General features: G+C 48.3%; 1 protein-coding gene and 1 long non-coding RNA gene across 4 annotated transcripts in view; both read right to left on the bottom strand.

Annotated features, from left to right (window-relative positions):
- The window catches only part of LOC121548813 (prospero homeobox protein 1), a 44,647-nt gene that overhangs the window by 14,556 nt on the left and 11,844 nt on the right, over positions 1–18,247 (bottom strand). For 2 of the 3 annotated variants that reach the window (XM_045210211.1, XM_045210212.1), the window contains exons 3-4: positions 17,091–17,198; positions 3,187–3,381 (exon numbers count right to left, since the gene is read on the bottom strand). In XM_045210211.1, coding sequence (XP_045066146.1) covers positions 3,187–3,381; positions 17,091–17,198 — 303 coding nt within the window. Of the gene's footprint in view, positions 1–3,186; positions 3,382–11,247; positions 11,616–17,090; positions 17,199–18,247 lie in introns of those variants that run through there. The other variant, XM_045210213.1, reaches the window with a different exon arrangement.
- On the bottom strand, positions 11,622–13,036 carry LOC123482457. The gene is made up of 3 exons (XR_006657730.1): positions 12,928–13,036; positions 12,379–12,874; positions 11,622–12,316 (listed from the first exon to the last, which is right to left on the bottom strand). It is a non-coding gene; the product is annotated as an uncharacterized LOC123482457 (long non-coding RNA).

Raw genomic sequence — 18,247 nt, 5'->3', positions numbered from 1 at the left:
TGTGTGTGTGTGTGTGTGTGTGTGTGTGTGTGTGTGTGTGTGTGTGGGAGGAGCAGCTACTGACAGAGGAAAATTGGCGTAGTCCCTGTTATGGAAATATGAGACGTTCCCAGAGCCATCATAAAAATGCCTCTTTATTGACCCCACCCCTCTCTCTCTCTCTCTCTCTCTCTCTCTCTCTCTCTCTCTCTCTCTCTCTCTCTCTCTCTCTCTCTCTCTCTCCCACCGTCTCATTCTGTGGTCACACGCAGCCTTCTGAAAAGAGAAGATGGAGGGATAGAGAAGAGAGGGGACCACAGAAAATACACTTGTCTTCTGAAAGGGGGAGTTGGACTTCTACGGTTAGAACAAACGTTGGAGTCGGGGGGAGGACAGGGGTTAGGCAGGGTATTTGATGATGGGGAGAAAGAGAGAGGAGGAGAAGAAAGAAAGAGAGAGGGAGATCCGGGCCAGGTAATTAACACAGGCTCTTTAATTACAGCTGGTGTTCACTGTGCCAGAAGGAATGTGACAATTATGCCATTAAAACTTCCTAATGGGGGGAAAACAGAACAGAGGGATGGAGGGGGAAGAGAGGAGTGGATGGAGGGATGGACAGAGGGGGAGGGGGGGGGAAGACATGCAAAGAGGAGGATGAAAGAATGAAAGGAGAGAGGCAACAGAAGGAAGAGAGAAAGAAAGGGGGGAGGGAAATGAAAGAGAAGAGGAAACAATAACTACAAAAGAGGAGCTCAGAGGGAGACGGGAGCGTATTAGTGGAGCACAGTGACAGAGCAGATTATCATCAAACAAGAAAGGCCACAGACATGCGTGTGTGTGTGTGTGTGTGTGTTGGCCGAAACAGAGGACATATTCATTCCAAAGACGCCACCAAGGTGGAAGGAACTTTGATGATGCAGAAACTGGCGAGGGGGAAAACTTGGTGTGTCTCAGTGTGTCTCAGTGTGTCTCAGTGTGTCTCAATGTGTCTCCGTGTGTGTGCTCAATCTGCATGGGCTCCTGTTTCAAGTGGTGGCATACTGTAGGTAAGGGAGGAAGAGGAGGAGGAGGAGGAGGAAGGGCAGCGATCTATAGATCTATAGAAAATGGCCTTGGGGGCATCTAGATACACATCCAGTACATTTCCATCTACACCTCACCTCTCTGACTCACAAGACACACACACACACACACACATACACGCAGGTGCACACACACACACGCACAATCACCCACATCAGACAGACAAAACACCCTCACATGTACACACCAGCAGACTTCACCCTGGCCAAGGCGGTTCGTTTGTGTCGGGGGGGGGGAATTTGCATCGCTGGGCAAATGTTCCTTGTGCTCCTCTGTAATCAGCTCTTATATCTCTCAGACACCTGCCACGAAAAACCTTAATATGCAAAACGTCTCCCCCTTCCTCCCCTATCCCCCAGTCTCAGCTCCTCAGTCAACAGAAGACTTATTCACCTGCACTCTCCCTCTCTCTCCCTCCCTGTCTCTCCCTCTCCCTCTCCCTCCATCTCTCTCCCTCTCCCTCCATCTCCCTCTGTCTGCTTGCAAATTTCTACCTTTATGTATGTAAATGAGAGTTCCCTAAGTCAGACCAAGGCTAATTTCCTGGTACAGGAGAAGAATGCCTGGTCTGTCTCATCTGATCTGAGTTGGGGAACTTGGGTTGCTGTTATGCTGTACACGCTGGCCTTATGACTTCATATGAAAGTGCCTGTGTTCCTACTGGAGTAGTTCAAATCCCTAAGAGGTTGTGTGCGTGTGCCTGTGTGTGTGTGTGAGTGAGTGAGTGAGTGAGTGAGTGAGTGAGTGAGTGAGTGTGTGTGTGTGTGTGAGTGTGTGTGTGTGTGTGTGTGTGTGTGTGTGTGTGTGTGTGTGAGTGAGTGAGTGAGTGAGTGAGTGAGTGAGTGAGTGAGTGAGTGAGTGAGTGAGTGAGTGAGTGAGTGAGTGAGTGAGTGAGTGAGTGAGTGAGTGTGTGTGTGTGTGTGTGTGTGTGTGTGTGTGTGTGTGTGTGTGTGTGTGTGTGTGTGTGATAACGGTGTGAGGAGAGGAGAAGAGCCCCAACGGACACATAAAGGACAGAGGAGAAAGGTAGAAAGGCACTTTAAATGTGAGCGCTGCAGAATTCCCCCACCACAAGGGCACTCCTCCGCAAAGCATCGTCTTTCTCTCCTTCTCTTACCCTTCTCTCTCCCTCTCTTTCTCCCTCTCTCTCTCCCTCTCCCTATCTTTCTTCCTCTCCCTCTCTCTCTCTCTTCCCCTCTTTCTCCCTCTCTCTCTCCCTCTCCCTATCTTTCTTCCTCTCCCTCCCTCCCTCCTTCCCACTTTCACCTTTCTCTTTTGTCTCCTCACTCTCTTCACCCTCTATCCCCTATCTTTCCATCTCCCTCTCTCCCCCTCTTTTTTCCCTCTCTCCCCCTTCCTCTTGCTAAAACAGTGGGACGTTTAACCTTGATAACAGTGAGATTCCCCCCCTGAAAGTGGCACACAAACACACACACACAGACACGCACACACACACTGGAGAAGTGCTTCGCCAGCACGGCGGGCTGGTCCAAGGGACGGCTATACCCTTCCAGGTGAACAGGACACTGGGAAATGCAGCAACAACAAAACACACACACTTTCAACGGCTATTGTCAGCTGACATTGAGGATGTATTGTGCTCGCCTTAAACACACACCTTTACTGTACTTCTCTCTCAGGCCTCTTAGAACACAAGAGGAGGGTAGAAAAGCAGAAGTGTAACAAAGGTGAAGTTGTCTATTGAGTATTTACGCTTATGCAGGAGGAAACACTCACACACACTCTTATCGCACAGAACTGGGAACCAAAACACACGCCAGGACAGGGAAGTGATGGTTTAATTCATCCAATACACACGCACACATACGATGCTGAAGTCCACTATGGGGAACTCATAAGAGGGAGTTGTTTCTTACTCCTTTCAGCCTGTCCAGGTAGTGTATGTACAGAAACTGTATGTTTGGTCACATGACACTTTTATTGTACATTACAAAAAAATACTGAGTGAGCTGATCAGTGGTCAGTAAAACTGAATGAGTGTCGCACTGAATAGTGTCCTCCCTCAACATCATTAGCCTTATTAAACCATGCATCACCATTAGTATTCAGGCGGGGCTATGGTCGCACAGCAGTAAATGGGTGTCGCACTAAAAGCGGTCCTACCTCAAAGTCGTTGGCCTTGTTGTAGTGCATGTTGAGGGCTCGGTAGAGCTCGCAGTCGCGGCTGACGCTCATCTCCTCGACCCCGGTGACACCGTCGTTGATGGCCTGCCGGGCAAACTTCTCCATCTGGATGTAGTAGAACTCCCGGAAGTTACTGAACCACTTGATGAGCTGGGACGTGATGCAGCGGTTAAACTACAGGAGAGAAGAGAGGAGAGAGGGTTTAATCATGAGGATCATATGATAATACTGTTATAATGGAATAATAAACTCTGAGAGCAGGGAATAGATAAACAGTCACAGAGATTTTGAGTAATAATTATAATAGTTATGAAAATCATTATTTAATAAATAATTAATTTGACAATTTTACAGTCACTTGAGGTTAAGAACCACTTTTTCAAAAGGGATTTAGATGATATCATCATAATAACATCACTGATATTATTGGATTGGATTATATGTCCAAAATGCCATGAAATTAGGAAATATATAGGGCCACATTCTTGTATAGAACCAAGCGGTTTAAGGCCTTCTGGGCTCTACACTCTTAGAAAAAAGGGTTCCAAAAGGGTTCTTCGGCTGTCCCCATAGGAGAACCCTTTTTGGTTCCAGGTAGAACCCATTTTGGTTCCAGGTAGAACTCTTTTGGGTTCCATGTAGAATCCTCTGTGTAAACTCAAAAGGGTTCTACCTGGAACCAAAAAGGGTTCTTCAAAGAGTTATCCTATCGGGACAGCTGGGACAGCTGAAGGACCCTTTTAGGTTATAGATAGCACCTTTTTTTTCTAAGAGTATAGTGTAATGAAGACATTGTTGAGTTTAAGGGAGTGGAGGGGGCACGGGGGACATAGTGTGTGTGTGTGTGGGGGGGGTTCTTATTTAGTGCATGAGGAGAATTCATATCACATCAGAAGAGAGAGGGAGAGGGAGAGGGAGAGGGAGAGGGAGAGGGAGAGGGAGAGGGAGAGGGAGAGGGAGAGGGAGAGGGAGAGGGAGAGGGAGAGGGAGAGGGAGAGGGAGAGGGAGAGGGAGAGGGAGAGGGAGAGGGAGAGGGAGAGGGAGAGGGAGAGGAGAGGGAGAGGGAGAGAGAGGGAGAGAGAGGGAGAGAGAGGGAGAGGGAGAGGGAGAGGGAGAGGGAGAGGGAGAGGGAGAGGGAGAGGGAGAGGGAGAGGGAGAGTGAGAGGGAGAGGGAGAGGGAGAGGGAGAGGGAGAGAGAGAGTGTGTGTCTGCTACTCTGTTTCTTTTCCCTGTGGGACCGGACCTCCCCCCTATCATAACCGTGGCTGGGAGGGGAGCGACCTCAAACACATAATTGACCAGAAAAACGATTAAGTCATCATCTAAAGCGCCCTTGCCCGCAGGGGGCTCAAACATGTACTTAACCCCATTCACCAATTACCCTGCACTGCACCCTGCCTCTCCACCCTCCCAGACTATAAGAAAAGAAGAAGAAAGAAAAAAAGAGCGAGAGAGAGGGATATCGGGAGAGATGATGAGTGCTGAGAAGGCCAGGCTATCTGATCTGTGTGGCTGCATGGATTCAATAGGATGTAAACCTATTAAAGGCCTAGTGGAGTTGGAGCTGTCTTCCGTTTCGCCTCGCTACTGAAAACACACTGTCCTAACAGCCAGACAGAGAGATAAGGATTTCAGGGCCCAGCACAGTCCCCAGACTGAACCATCATACACACACACGCATGCACGCACACACACACACACACACACACACATACACACACACATATGCATGCGCACACACCCCTCAAAACCCTTTACCTCATCCCTCAGCCCCCAAAAACATTCCACCCCCCTCCCCTAAAATCCATCCACCCCCCCATCCCCCCTATCCTACCCTCCTCCCTCTCTGCTCTTTTTGTGATTTTGGGAGAATAGGAGACAAAACGTTACTAAATGCTGAGCGGCCAGTCGCTGGGGAGGGAGAGCGGTTTTGACATGGAGATTAGGCTCTGGCTATTGTTCCTGAACACACACTCATCTGAGCCGGCCCGACACACACTCTCTCTCACACACACACGCTCTCTCACACACACACACACTCTCTCTCACACACACACACACACGGATAAGTGCAGGCTCACACACAGCCTCATCTGAGCTAGGCATGGGACAGAGCAGAGGAGGGAGAGAGAAAGTGTGAGAGGGAGAGGACGAGAAAGAAAGGGATGGGGGGAGCAAAGGAGGGGTCATTCTTTTCTGGAATGGTCTATGGATGACATAATGGGGGGAGTTCTGAAAGAGTCCGCCTGACATTGTTTAGCATGGGGGGTGGGGGGCAGAGCGACGGAGCCTAAAGTGCAGGGTGAGCAGAACATCGGGCTGGGTTGGGTTTGTGAGGGGGCGGAGGGGGGTGAGCAGAACAGCGGGCTGGGTTGGGGTTGGGAGGGGGCGGAGGGGGCGGAGGGGGGCGAGCAGAACAGCAGGGTGTGTTAGGTTTGTGAGGGGGCAGAGGGGGTGAGCAGAACAGCGGGCTGGATTGGGGTTGGGAGGGGGCAAGCAGAACAGCAGGGTGTGTTAGGGTTGTGAGGGGGCGGAGGGGGGTGAGCAGAACAGCGGGCTGGATTGGGGTTGGGAGAGCAGAACAGCAGGGTGTGTTAGGGTTGTGAGGGGGCGGAGGGGGGTGAGCAGAACAGCAGGCTGGATTGGGGTTGGGAGAGCAGAACAGCAGGGTGTGTTAGGGTTGTGAGGGGGCGGAGGGGGGTGAGCAGAACAGCGGGGCTGGACAATAGGACAGCGTAGGAACGTGAGCTGTCAGCAAGCAAGGGTCATGACATCAGAGTGTCAAACAAACAAACTACTGACACTTACAAATACACACACACTGGGGCTATTCTTGTGCACATACGTAGTCTCAAAAACACAGGCAAGAACCAACGTCCACAACATAGACTCTGAGATACACACACTCATGCACACACACACACATATGCGAGTTCACTTTCACAGATTAGTCAATATTCAGACGTGCGTGTGCGTGTGCGTGTGCGTGTGCGTGTGATTGAGGGCTGCATACTGAGATTAAAGTCAGTGAAAGAGATGTCATCACTCACACTGGAGACCTTTAGTGTCACTCCAGCCTCTGACTTATACATTTATCACTTTGGACAGAGATGGCTTCATTATACAGGCTAGACTTTATACTTCAACATCTATCTAACACTATGTATGCTTATATCTACTATATGGAATATCTACTATACAAGGATGAAATGTGGTTTAATCAGAACATACATGTATTCAGAGAGAGAGAGAGAAAGGGAGAGGGGGGGAGAGAGAGAGAGCGAGCGAGAGAGAGAGGGAGAGAAAGAGATGGGAGAGCAAGAGACTACATTTTAAAGTATGTCTACTAAATGTCTTTGTTGCTACAACAAATCAGGTCCCACTTTTGGTTCATTAAGTTGCTTGTGGGGGGACAAAGACCCCCTGATATCAGCTAAGGACGAGAGTGTTCAGTGTTCCGTCAGTGTTCAGTCAGGGGAACTATTTCAAAGCAACACATCAACGGGACTCCTTAATCTGAGCTGGCAGGGGTCAGCCAAGAGAGACATGAGATGGCCATGGAGAAAGGGCCTGTTGAAGAATGTGTGTTTGTGTGTGTGTGTGTGTGTATGTGTGTGTGTGTGTGTGTGTGTGTGTGTGTGTGTGTGTGTGTGTGTGTGTGTGTGTGTGTGTGTGTGTGTGTGTGTGTGCTCGAGAGCCTGTGAAAGGTCAACCTTAAGCGCTAACAACAGAGGAATGACACACACACCAACCTATAATGCAACCTATACTGAACAAAAATATAAACGCAACATGTAACAATTTCAAAGATTTTACTGAGTTACAGTTCATATAAGGAAATCAGTCAATTGAAATAAATAAATTAGGCCCTAATCTATGGATTTCACATGACTGGGCAGGGGTGGGCCCACTGGGGAGCCAGAACCAGCCAATCAGAAGGAGTTTTTTTTTTCTCTCACAAAAGCGCTTTATTACAGACAGAAATACTCCTCAGATCTCAGATCTCAGATCCCAACCCCCCCACCCCCCTCAGATGATCCCGCAGGTGAAGACACCGGATGTGGAGGTCCTGGACTGGCGTGGTTACACGTGGTCTGCGGTTGTGAGTCCGGTTGGACGTACTGCCAAATTCTCTAAAACGATGTTGGAGGCAGTTTATGGTAGAGAAATGAACATTCAATTCTCTGGCAACAGCTCTGGTGGACATTCCTGCAGTCAGCATGCCAATTGCACGCTCCCTCAAAACTTGAGACATCTGTGGCATTGTGTTGTGTGACAAAACTGCACATTTTAAAGTGGCCTTTTATTGTCCCTAGCACAAGGTGCACCTGTGTAATGATCATACTGTTTAATCAGCTTTTTGATATGCCACACCTGTCAGGTGGATGGATTATCTGGCAAAGGAGAAATGCTCACTAACAGGGATGTAAACAAATCTGTTCGCAAAATTTGAGAGAAATAAGCATTTTGTGCATTCAGAACATTTCTGGGATTTTTTATTTCAGCTCATGAAACATGGGACTAACACTTTACCTGCTGCGTTTATATTTTTGTTCAGTGTACATCTACATAAAACCATAAACTTAGCACCAGAGAAGGAAAACACTGAACATTCTTTTCAACACCTGAACAAGATCCTATTCATTTTCTTAAAGACAACAGAGAAATAAATGTCTTCAGAATCTTATCCAGTAATATTTTAGAGCTGCTGATAAAACTTTATTACATAATGTTAAATCCCCATTCTGTATTATCAATGACCATATTAGTATATGACACCACAAAGACGACAGGCTGCAAGACCTCAGAGGAGAGAGACACACCAACAAGGTGTCTCCTGCACATTGTGATGACAGAGACAGTACAGTCAAAGTCACCCAGCAGCTCTGCCCTGGACAGCCAGCCAGCCAACCAGGGACAAGGTGCTCTGCGTCCGTCCATCTCCCTGCCTGCCTGCCAAACAATGAAGAGGAGGGAGAATCCATACACATGACCTCAGACACATGACCTCAGACCACCAAGCTTTTTGAAAAACAACAAGAGGAGCAGAAACAGAAGCAGTCCGTCCCTCTCCACAGTCATCAGGGCTTTCTACCGCTTCCTGTTTTCACAGGGGTGAATTGTGGGAGATAATCTCTCACTGCCTATTGGCTGACTCTACACAAACTGGCCCTGGAAAGTGGCCCTTTGTTACAGCGGCGACTCAAATCCAGCGCCTGGCTTTTCGTAGCACGGGGCGGCATGCTACACCATCAGCAGAAAAAATCAAAGGAATGACATACAGAAAAACCTCCTGACCTCATCCTCTCCACAGCACATGACTTGCACAAATACTGAGGCCAGTGTACCGAATACACACAAAGGCCACGGACAGGGACAGAGATAAAGAGATGGAGTGAGAGAGAGAGAGAGAGAGAGAGAGAGAGAGAGAGAGAGAGAGAGAGAGAGAGAGAGAGAGAGATTTTCACAACAACATCAGGTTGAGACATCATGAGTACTGTTTGAATAACATTAGTGCCTCGTTTGCTAATTCAAAGGGCTCCCGAGTGGCGCAGCGGTCTAAGGCACTGCATTTCAGTGCTTGAGGCGTCACTACAGCCCCCCTGGTTTGATTCCAGGCTGTATCACAACCGGCCGTGATTGGGAGTCCCATAGGGCGGCGCACAATTGGCCCAGCGTTGTCCGGGTTTGGCCGGTGTAGGCCATCACTAGTTAAATAAAGGTTAAATAAATCTATATATACCCAAAATGAAAAAACAACATGGTCATTTACTGTCGCTAAGATCACATCAATGTCATATTTCCTCAGGTAACATCTCACATTAAAAAAACCTGTCACACGCTAAGGTTGTGTTTAGCCTATTGCAGGGTTCTTCAATTCCGGTCCTGGAGGGCCGAAACACTTCTGTTTTTTATTTCTACCTGGTAGTTAATTGCACTCACCTGGTGTCCCAGGTCTGAATTAGCCCCTGATTAGAAGGGGAGGATGAAAAACAGAGGTGTTTCGGCCCTCCAGGACCGGAATTGAAGAACCCTGGCCTATTGTTTATCCATCACACCTTAACAATAACCTAGGGCCTGTCTGGCCTTGTCAAAACAGAGCCGCTGATTATTGGCGATCAATAGGGACGGCTAACTGAACAGTGTCAAAACACACAAATTCATCTGTTGATCTGTCATGAAGTGAAAAGATAGCGTGACCCTAAACTGTCTTTAGTCACAACAGCAACCATATTATGGTAAATCTATCACAACATTTACCGATCAGGAGTCAGAACACTCTTCCACCATCCCCAGATAACGAGCGCCAAGATGGTGCCGTGTCATGCCATTGCCAGGACAACCCACTTCCCATGTTCTTTAGATACTTCTACAGTCTGACCTTATCAGTCAAGAGCACTTTGGTCTAAGAAAGCCACTCTCCTTGCCGTGCATTAGCTAGTCGTGCATAATTAGTCAGTGACTAGCGGCTCCCATTCCCATACATGGAGACCAGTGATAGCCAACACAAAGACACTACAATCTTAATCCCCTTAACTATTTGACCCTGTTGTTTAAGTGTATGGTAATGCAATTCAATTTGAGATACCTCCTCGTAAAAATAATTTGTCAGAGAAGGATACTGATAAGCAATGGGTGAAAATATGCTAACCTTGCTAGTTAGCCTGCCTTTTGGGTCATCAACAAAACTAGGAGACACTATCATCCAGTCATACTGTGGCAGATTCCATTATCTCATCTCAGGGAGTGAAAGTGGCCTAGATGCCCGCCTTGCCAGTGAGAGTGCCCCCTCCACTCCTCATCACACCCACAAAACACACATCATCACCCCTCCTAACACTTGACGAGGGAGCGGAATAAAAAAATGCAATGATTTCATAATTTCTTCAATCCAAGTTTGTACTGACAGAACTAGCCAATTGAATGCCTATCATTATAGAATATGCATAAAATGCATCCTCCAATTGCAACGTCTGACTATGCCCACACACATCGTCTCAAGAAAATGTTATATTTTTAATACCCTCAAATACCAAGTTAGGGATAGGCTACTTAATTTCAAAAAGGGCCATCATCACTGTCAATCGTTAATGATAATTGTTCACGTTTTACCGGTGAAACGACCAAACTGCATCTCCATGTCAATCATTTGATTGATCTCAATCAGTTTCATGGGAATATGCATTTAGATCTTCTTGAATTACTGTTTCGTGAGCGAATTAGAGCAGATGGTGTTAACAAACTATTAGCATTTCTTGTATTTTGTTTCAATCAAAGCATATATCCTGCCTAGTGGTGCGCTCTGCTGAGTTTTGGCGCATGATAATTTTTAGGGGACTATTCAGTTTCAGCTAACCATCCTAAAATGTCATTAGAAATGAGGAGGTGTTTTTGGTGTAACAGTAACATTACAGGCCTACTATGCTATGGTATTATATTTGGTTCTGTTATGTAAAATGCTAAGTAATCATTATGTGATCTTGCGAGACATTGATTCAGCTTTGATCTAGCTTTACTAAACAAGCACCATTGTGAGAAGTGATAATCTTCTATATGTAATAATAATTATAAGTGATAAGTATGACTATTAGGTGTAGGCAACAGATCTTGATGAGATGTTATTTTAAGCGATTGGAGCTCTCTTTGTGGCGCTGAAAGGACAGCGCCAGGATCGTGCGATGATGTTAAAGAGGTTGAACCAACTTGTGGGGCTGAAGAATAGCTGAAGGATAGCTGAAGGATATCTCTGCCATTCAGCCAGTTCAGGAACAAACAACAATAATTTGCAGTAGGCCTATAGCCTAATAGGCCTGCGACTACATGGTATAGCTATTTGTAGGCTATAGCTTAATGTAAATACAAATACATATAACTTAATATCATTCCACTGTTTGTGAGGACAGCTTTATTGCGAGTAGGCATTGCATTGCCTTGTGTAGCTTACATGCTGTATCATAAATACACTTTGATTCAATTAGCTTGGACACATGGTTACAATATGCCCTATTTCAGAATAAAAGAAAACAGAGAGGTGAACTATCAATTCATATAATTTATTTGCATAGATTAAACATGCTATCAAATAAATTTACCAAGTAGTGAGCATAAATCCTTACTAATTAGAATAGTAGGAAATTCGTTTTAAAACAGACATAAAATCAAGCTTTTGGTGTGGTGCATTCATGCATCTCAATAAACTATAACCTTCATGCCTTATTACCTCCAACTTGGCCCATTTCCAATTGCCCACCCTGACATACCAAGCTAGAACGGGCCCTGCATCTTAACCAATAGTCAATGTAGGCTAAATATCCCAAGCAGGGCTACAGCAACTTCCAGACAGGGTCAGGCTCCTTGGGCTTTGCGGTGGCCACTCTGGTTTGGGTGTCCTCGGCAGAACAGTGTCGCTGTAACCAAGACGTCACATATCATTCTGGGTTCCACTGCGCAAGACGGGTTCCATGGAATTTTATGAACATCAAGGCAGACACACAGTAAATTTTTTTGTTTTGTTCTGATTGGCCAAAGTGGTCAAGCCTCCGGCGGACCTCTGTACTGCACACACATAGTTCTTCATTATTCTCGCCACCGCCAGAGAGAAGACAGGGAAGAAACCACCATGTACCTCTAGGCTGCTATACATATTTATTTGGTTTGTCATTCTATAGTTTTCCATGACATTTTTGTGGTAATTAAATATAACTTATTTAAAGATTATCAGCATAAATGGTCCAGAAATAGTTTCACCAGCTCCGTTTATTCTCAAATGGAAAAATGTGAGGAGGTGCCGGTCCTCTGCGCTCCGGCAGCACTACAACCCTGCGAGTGTGTCACGTGACCCAGGAGGTTGTGGTTAGTGGTTGGTGGCCATGGCGACAGAGAGCGGGCAGCTGGGAAAAAAGGGACCTTTATCTGCCGATTTGAATAAGATGGCCTGGATCTGTCACAGTGTTTACCCTCCTTATGGTCAGAGAGGGACGGAACGCAACAACAACAGAAACGACAGCAATCGGCTGCATACAAGACAACAACACAACTATTGTGTAGCCTTGTTGTGTTGTTCTCTGTTGTGTTACAATGAGCCCGTCGTCCTGCTTTGTTAGTTCACCTCCCTGGTCCTGTACTCTACCACCGCAGACCTCCCTGGTCCTGTACTCTACCCCCACATACCTCCCTGGTCCTGTACTCTACCACCGCAGACCTCCCTGGTCCTGTACTCTACCCCCACATACCTCCCTGGTCCTGTACTCTACCCCCACATACCTCCCTGGTCCTGTACTCTACCACCGCAGACCTCCCTGGTCCTGTACTCTACCACCGCAGACCTCCCTGGTCCTGTACTCTACCCCCACATACCTCCCTGGTCCTGTACTCTACCACCGCAGACCTCCCTGGTCCTGTACTCTACCCCCACATACCTCCCTGGTCCTGTACTCTACCACCGCAGACCTCCCTGGTCCTGTACTCTACCCCCACATACCTCCCTGGTCCTGTACTCTACCACCGCAGACCTCCCTGGTCCTGTACTCTACCCCCACATACCTCCCTGGTCCTGTACTCTACCCCCGCATACCTCCCTGGTCCTGTACTCTACCCCCACATACCTCCCTGGTCCTGTACTCTACCACCGCAGACCTCCCTGGTCCTGTACTCTACCACCGCAGACCTCCCTGGACTCTACCACATACCTCCCTGGTCCTGTACTCTACCCCCACATACCTCCCTGGTCCTGTACTCTACCACCGCAGACCTCCCTGGTCCTGAACTCTACCCCCACAGACCACCCTGGTCCTGTACTCTACCCCCACAGACCTCATGCTCATCCTTACCATTTCCCTCCCTTCCCTCCTTCCCTCCTTCTCTCCTCTCCTTCTCTTCGTTCCCACCCTTGCTCCTTCTCTGCACGCTATCCCGTCCTCTACCCCATGTCTACCCCTCCCTCATCCCTCCCTCTACCCCATGTCTACCCCTCCCTCATCCCTCCCTCTACCCCATGTCTACCGCTCCCTCATCCCTCCCTCTACCATGTCTACCGCTCCCTCATCCCTCCCTCTACCCCATGTCTACCCCTCCCTCATCCCGTCCTCTACCCCATGTCTACCGCTCCCTCATCCCTCCCTCTACCATGTCTACCGCTCCCTCATCCCTCCCTCTACCCCATGTCTACCCCTCCCTCATCCCTCCCTCTACCCCATGTCTACCCCTCCCTCATCCCGTCCTCTACCCCATGTCTACCCCTCCCTCATCCCTCCCTCTACCCCATGTCTACCCCTCCCTCATCCCGTCCTCTACCCCATGTCTACCCCTCCCTCATCCCTCCCTCTACCCCATGTCTACCCCTCCCTCATCCCTCCCTCTACCATGTCTACCGCTCCCTCATCCCTCCCTCTACCCCATGTCTACCCCCTCCCTCATCCCGTCCCTCTACCCCATGTCTACCCCTCCCTCATCCCATCCTCTACCCCATGTCTACCCCTCCCTCATCCCTCCCTCTACCCCATGTCTACCCCCTCCCTCATCCCTCCCTCTACCCCATGTCTACCCCTCCCTCATCCCTCCCTCTACCCCATGTCTACCCCTCCCTCATCCCTCCCTCTACCCCATGTCTACCCCCTTCCTCATCCCGTCCTCTACCCCATGTCTACCCCTCCCTCATCCCGTCCCTCTACCCCATGTCTACCCCTCCCTCATCCCGTCCTCTACCCCATGTCTACCCCCTCCCTCATCCCTCCCTCTACCCCATGTCTACCCCCTCCCTCATCCCTCCCTCTACCCCATGTCTACCCCTCCCTCATCCCTCCCTCTACCCCATGTCTACCCCTCCCTCATCCCTCCCTCTACCCCATGTCTACCCCTCCCTCATCCCTCCCTCTACCCCCATGTCTACCCCTCCCTCATCCCTCCCTCTACCCCATGTCTACCCCTCCCTCATCCCTCCCTCTACCCCATGTCTACCCCTCCCTCATCCCTCCCTCTACCCCATGTCTACCCCTCCCTCATCCCTCCCTCTACCCCATGTCTACCCCTCCCTCATCCCTCCCTCTACCCCATGTCTACCGCTCCCTCATCCCTCCCTCTACCCCATGTCTACCCCTCCCTCATCCCTCCCTCTACCCCATGTCTACCCCCTCCCTCATCCCTCCCTCTACCCCCATGTCTACCCCTCCCTCATCCCTCCCTCTACCCCATGTCTACCCCTCCTCATCCCTCCCTCTACCCCATGTCTACCCCTCCCTCATCCCTCCCTCTACCCCATGTCTACCCCTCCCTCATCCCTCCCTCTACCCCATGTCTACCCCTCCCTCATCCCTCCCTCTACCCCATGTCTACCGCTCCCTCATCCCTCCCTCTACCCCATGTCTACCCCTCCCTCATCCCTCCCTCTACCCCATGTCTACCGCTCCCTCATCCCTCCCTCTACCCCATGTCTACCCCTCCCTCATCCCGTCCTCTACCCCATGTCTACCCCTCCCTCATCCCGTCCTCTACCCCATGTCTACCCCTCCCTCATCCCGTCCTCTACCCCATGTCTACCCCTCCCTCATCCCTCCCTCTACCCCATGTCTACCCCTCCCTCATCCCTCCCTCTACCCCATGTCTACCCCTCCCTCATCCCGTCCTCTACCCCATGTCTACCCCTCCCTCATCCCTCCCTCTACCCCATGTCTACCCCCTCCCTCATCCCTCCCTCTACCCCATGTCTACCCCTCCCTCATCCCGTCCTCTACCCCATGTCTACCCCTCTCCTCATCCCTCCCTCTACCCCATGTCTACCCCTCCCTCATCCCGTCCTCTACCCCATGTCTACCCCTCCCTCATCCCTCCCTCTACCCCATGTCTACCCCTCCCTCATCCCTCCCTCTACCCCATGTCTACCCCTCCCTCATCCCTCCCTCTACCCCATGTCTACCCCTCCCTCATCCCTCCCTCTACCCCATGTCTACCCCTCCCTCATCCCTCCCTCTACCCCATGTCTACCCCTCCCTCATCCCTCCCTCTACCCCATGTCTACCCCTCCCTCATCCCTCCCTCTACCCCATGTCTACCCCTCCCTCATCCCTCCCTCTACCCCATGTCTACCCTCCCTCATCCCTCCCTCTACCCCATGTCTACCCCTCCCTCATCCCGTCCTCTACCCCATGTCTACCCCTCCCTCATCCCTCCCTCTACCCCATGTCTACCCCTCCCTCATCCCTCCCTCTACCCCATGTCCCTCTCTCTTCTAAATATGACTTATTGCAACTTCCTCAACCTCTCTCTTCTGCATTAAGCCATGACTTACACTCCACTACATATTTATTTGGACAGTTAAGCTAAAACTTTTAATTTGGCTCTATACTCCAGCATTTTGGATATGAGATCAAATGTTTAATATGAGGTGACATTACTAAATGTACGGATTATGTATAATCATGAATGAATCGTGAATAATGATGAGTGAGAAAGTTACAGAGGCATAAATATCATACCCTCAAGACATTCTAACCTCTCACCATTACCAATAACAGAGGTTAGCATTCTTTGGTGGGTATGATATTTATGCCTCTGTAACTTTCTCACTCATCATTATTCATAATTCATTCATGATTAGCCGTAATCAGGGTAGCATCCACATTAATGTAGAAGTGTTCAGAAACATATTCTATTCTTATTTACAATAAAAGTGACTCCAACATGACACAATACATTATTTACCATTAATTTATATTGGGCACAAAATAATCTGAAACACAACCAAAACAAACTGCAAATGCATCCAACAAGTTTGTAAAGTCACAAGCTTGATGTAGTCATTGTGTGATAGGATTATGGGAGAAAATGCTTAACTTTTGACTACTTTAACACGCATATACGTGAATTTGTCCAAATACTTATGACACCTTTAAATGGAGAGACACATTTAGTGCTTTTATCTCTAAACGGTAAAATAGATATGTATGAAAATACCCTCAAATAAAAGGTGACATTCTGTACTGTCACCTCATATAAAATATTTGATCTCAAATCCAAAATGCTAGAGTATAGAGCCAAATTAAAAGTTTTAGCTGCACTGTCCAAATACATATGTACAGTAGTGTAGTATGGGAAAGGTAGTACAGTAGTAATACAGCAAGACACACAAACTCCACCAAACTCCATACACCATACATGCACATTATAACAGATACTTCATGTTAGTACAGCACTATCCCGGAAGAACAACTCAGGAGAAGTGAGAAGAGTAACCGCTTCACTCAACTTCCTCTTTTAACTGTAGTCTGAGGTGAGCGTACAGGCAGAGAAAAACACAGCAAAAAAATATGAAGAAAAGACCAGGCGTAGTGATCTGTCCTTACAGTTGTCACCGGTGGCAAGGACAGTCACTTCCGCTGGGAAGACAAAGGACGGACACACAGATGGCGTTGAACACACCTGGACAGGTCGGTAACTATGGAGACAGCTACAGGTAGACAGAGGAGTGCCATCCTGAAGTATGTTTATACATCTCCTGCTGTACTACATGTTTATGCTTATTTGACATTTACTGCATTGATTGATAGGAACTAAGAACATAAGAATTTCGCTGCACCCGCCATAACACCTGGTAACTGTGTATGCTACCAATAACATTTGATTTGATTTTATTAGATTTTGAGCTTCAGGTAGCACTCGCCCTTAAGAACAAACCTAGGATCAGCTTACCCTCACTGAAATCTCCCCATAACCATTGGGTAAATAATTAAGGTTAGGATTTGGGGGTGGGTAATCTGATCCTAGATCAGTGCCCAAAACCAACTTCTGCTTCAAGGAGCAACGTCTAGGAGCTACATCATTCTACTCCTTTCCATGACGATAGTGAAAATGTGAGAGGTGAAAGGTTGGGGTGTCTGGGTGTGGCTCACCTTGACGTCGGAGAAGAACATCTTGAGCATGTTGGAGCTGGGGTAACGAGCGTAGAAGAACATGAGCTTGGCCTTCTTCAGGTGGTTGGGGGAGAGACCCTCCTGGATCTGAACATGGCTGCCGTCAAAGAAATTGACTATTTTTTGGAGCGAAAATAGTCATTAAAATGGCCGACCTTGCAAAGCGTCTTAATGTGTAGTCATATAGTTATGGTACGCAACTTGACCTAGAACCTATGCTATTTCAGTTGATGTGTTTTTAATATATAACATATGTGTAATTACCATGTATTTAATGTACAATAATTAGTCACTTAATTGTTTTCCTTGAAGACTACATTAGATATAGGCCAAAGTAATACATTTCACAATCATTATCTTAGGTTAGCAATAGCACTGGAGTAAGGTAGGGCCGATCTTAAATTAGTTGTTAGTTATTAGGGAGTAGTGAGTGAAGCTGGGCCAAGCCATTTGCTTGCGATTAGCATCTTCTCTGTATTAGGTGTGAGCGTGTTACGGTAAATAAAACGTTGGCCAGCGCCACAGCCGATGTCTTTACATACGGAGCTCATTTCACAGTCAAAGTAAGCAAACGCCTTTCCCTCTTCCCCCATCATACCCCCTCCATCCTCCACCCAAAAAAAGGAAGAAAAACGGATACATTTGCATATCACAGACAAAGAAAGCAGTTAACACTGGTTATGAGAGAGGAGCCTAATGGCTTGACGATAAGATATGCCAACCAAAGACAGGAGCTACTGACGTGATGTAGGCTTCATATTGATGTAAAAGCAAGGTCTAAAAGGGACAACCCTGACGAGCTCGCTAAGTCCCCTGTCTCTCTATAACAGAGCTGTAGACCTTATTCAATTAAAATACACACATCATAGATTTTGGAGACCAAGGTTTTCCAAGGGAAGGTGGGGGGGGTGGGGGGCACCTTGAACGATAGAGCTGTTCCAACCTCAATTACACCCCCTCCTTCCCCTGCGCCTCCTCCAGCCTCTAGCCTCCCTAGTGCTGCCAAACCTTGGGACAAGGAGGAGGAGGAGGAGGAGGAGGAGGAGGAGGAGGAGGAGGAGGAGGAGGAAGAAGAGGGGCTCCAAGGCAGTGAACCCAGCCAGCGATGGGCACTGCGTCCCTGGAACACATCTGCG

This window comes from Coregonus clupeaformis, chromosome 33 (genome assembly GCF_020615455.1).
Source record: "Coregonus clupeaformis isolate EN_2021a chromosome 33, ASM2061545v1, whole genome shotgun sequence".
NCBI lineage: Eukaryota > Metazoa > Chordata > Actinopteri > Salmoniformes > Salmonidae > Coregonus > Coregonus clupeaformis.
The sequence above is the reverse complement of the archived record's forward strand: the minus strand, read 5'-3'. Positions and strand labels throughout refer to the sequence as shown.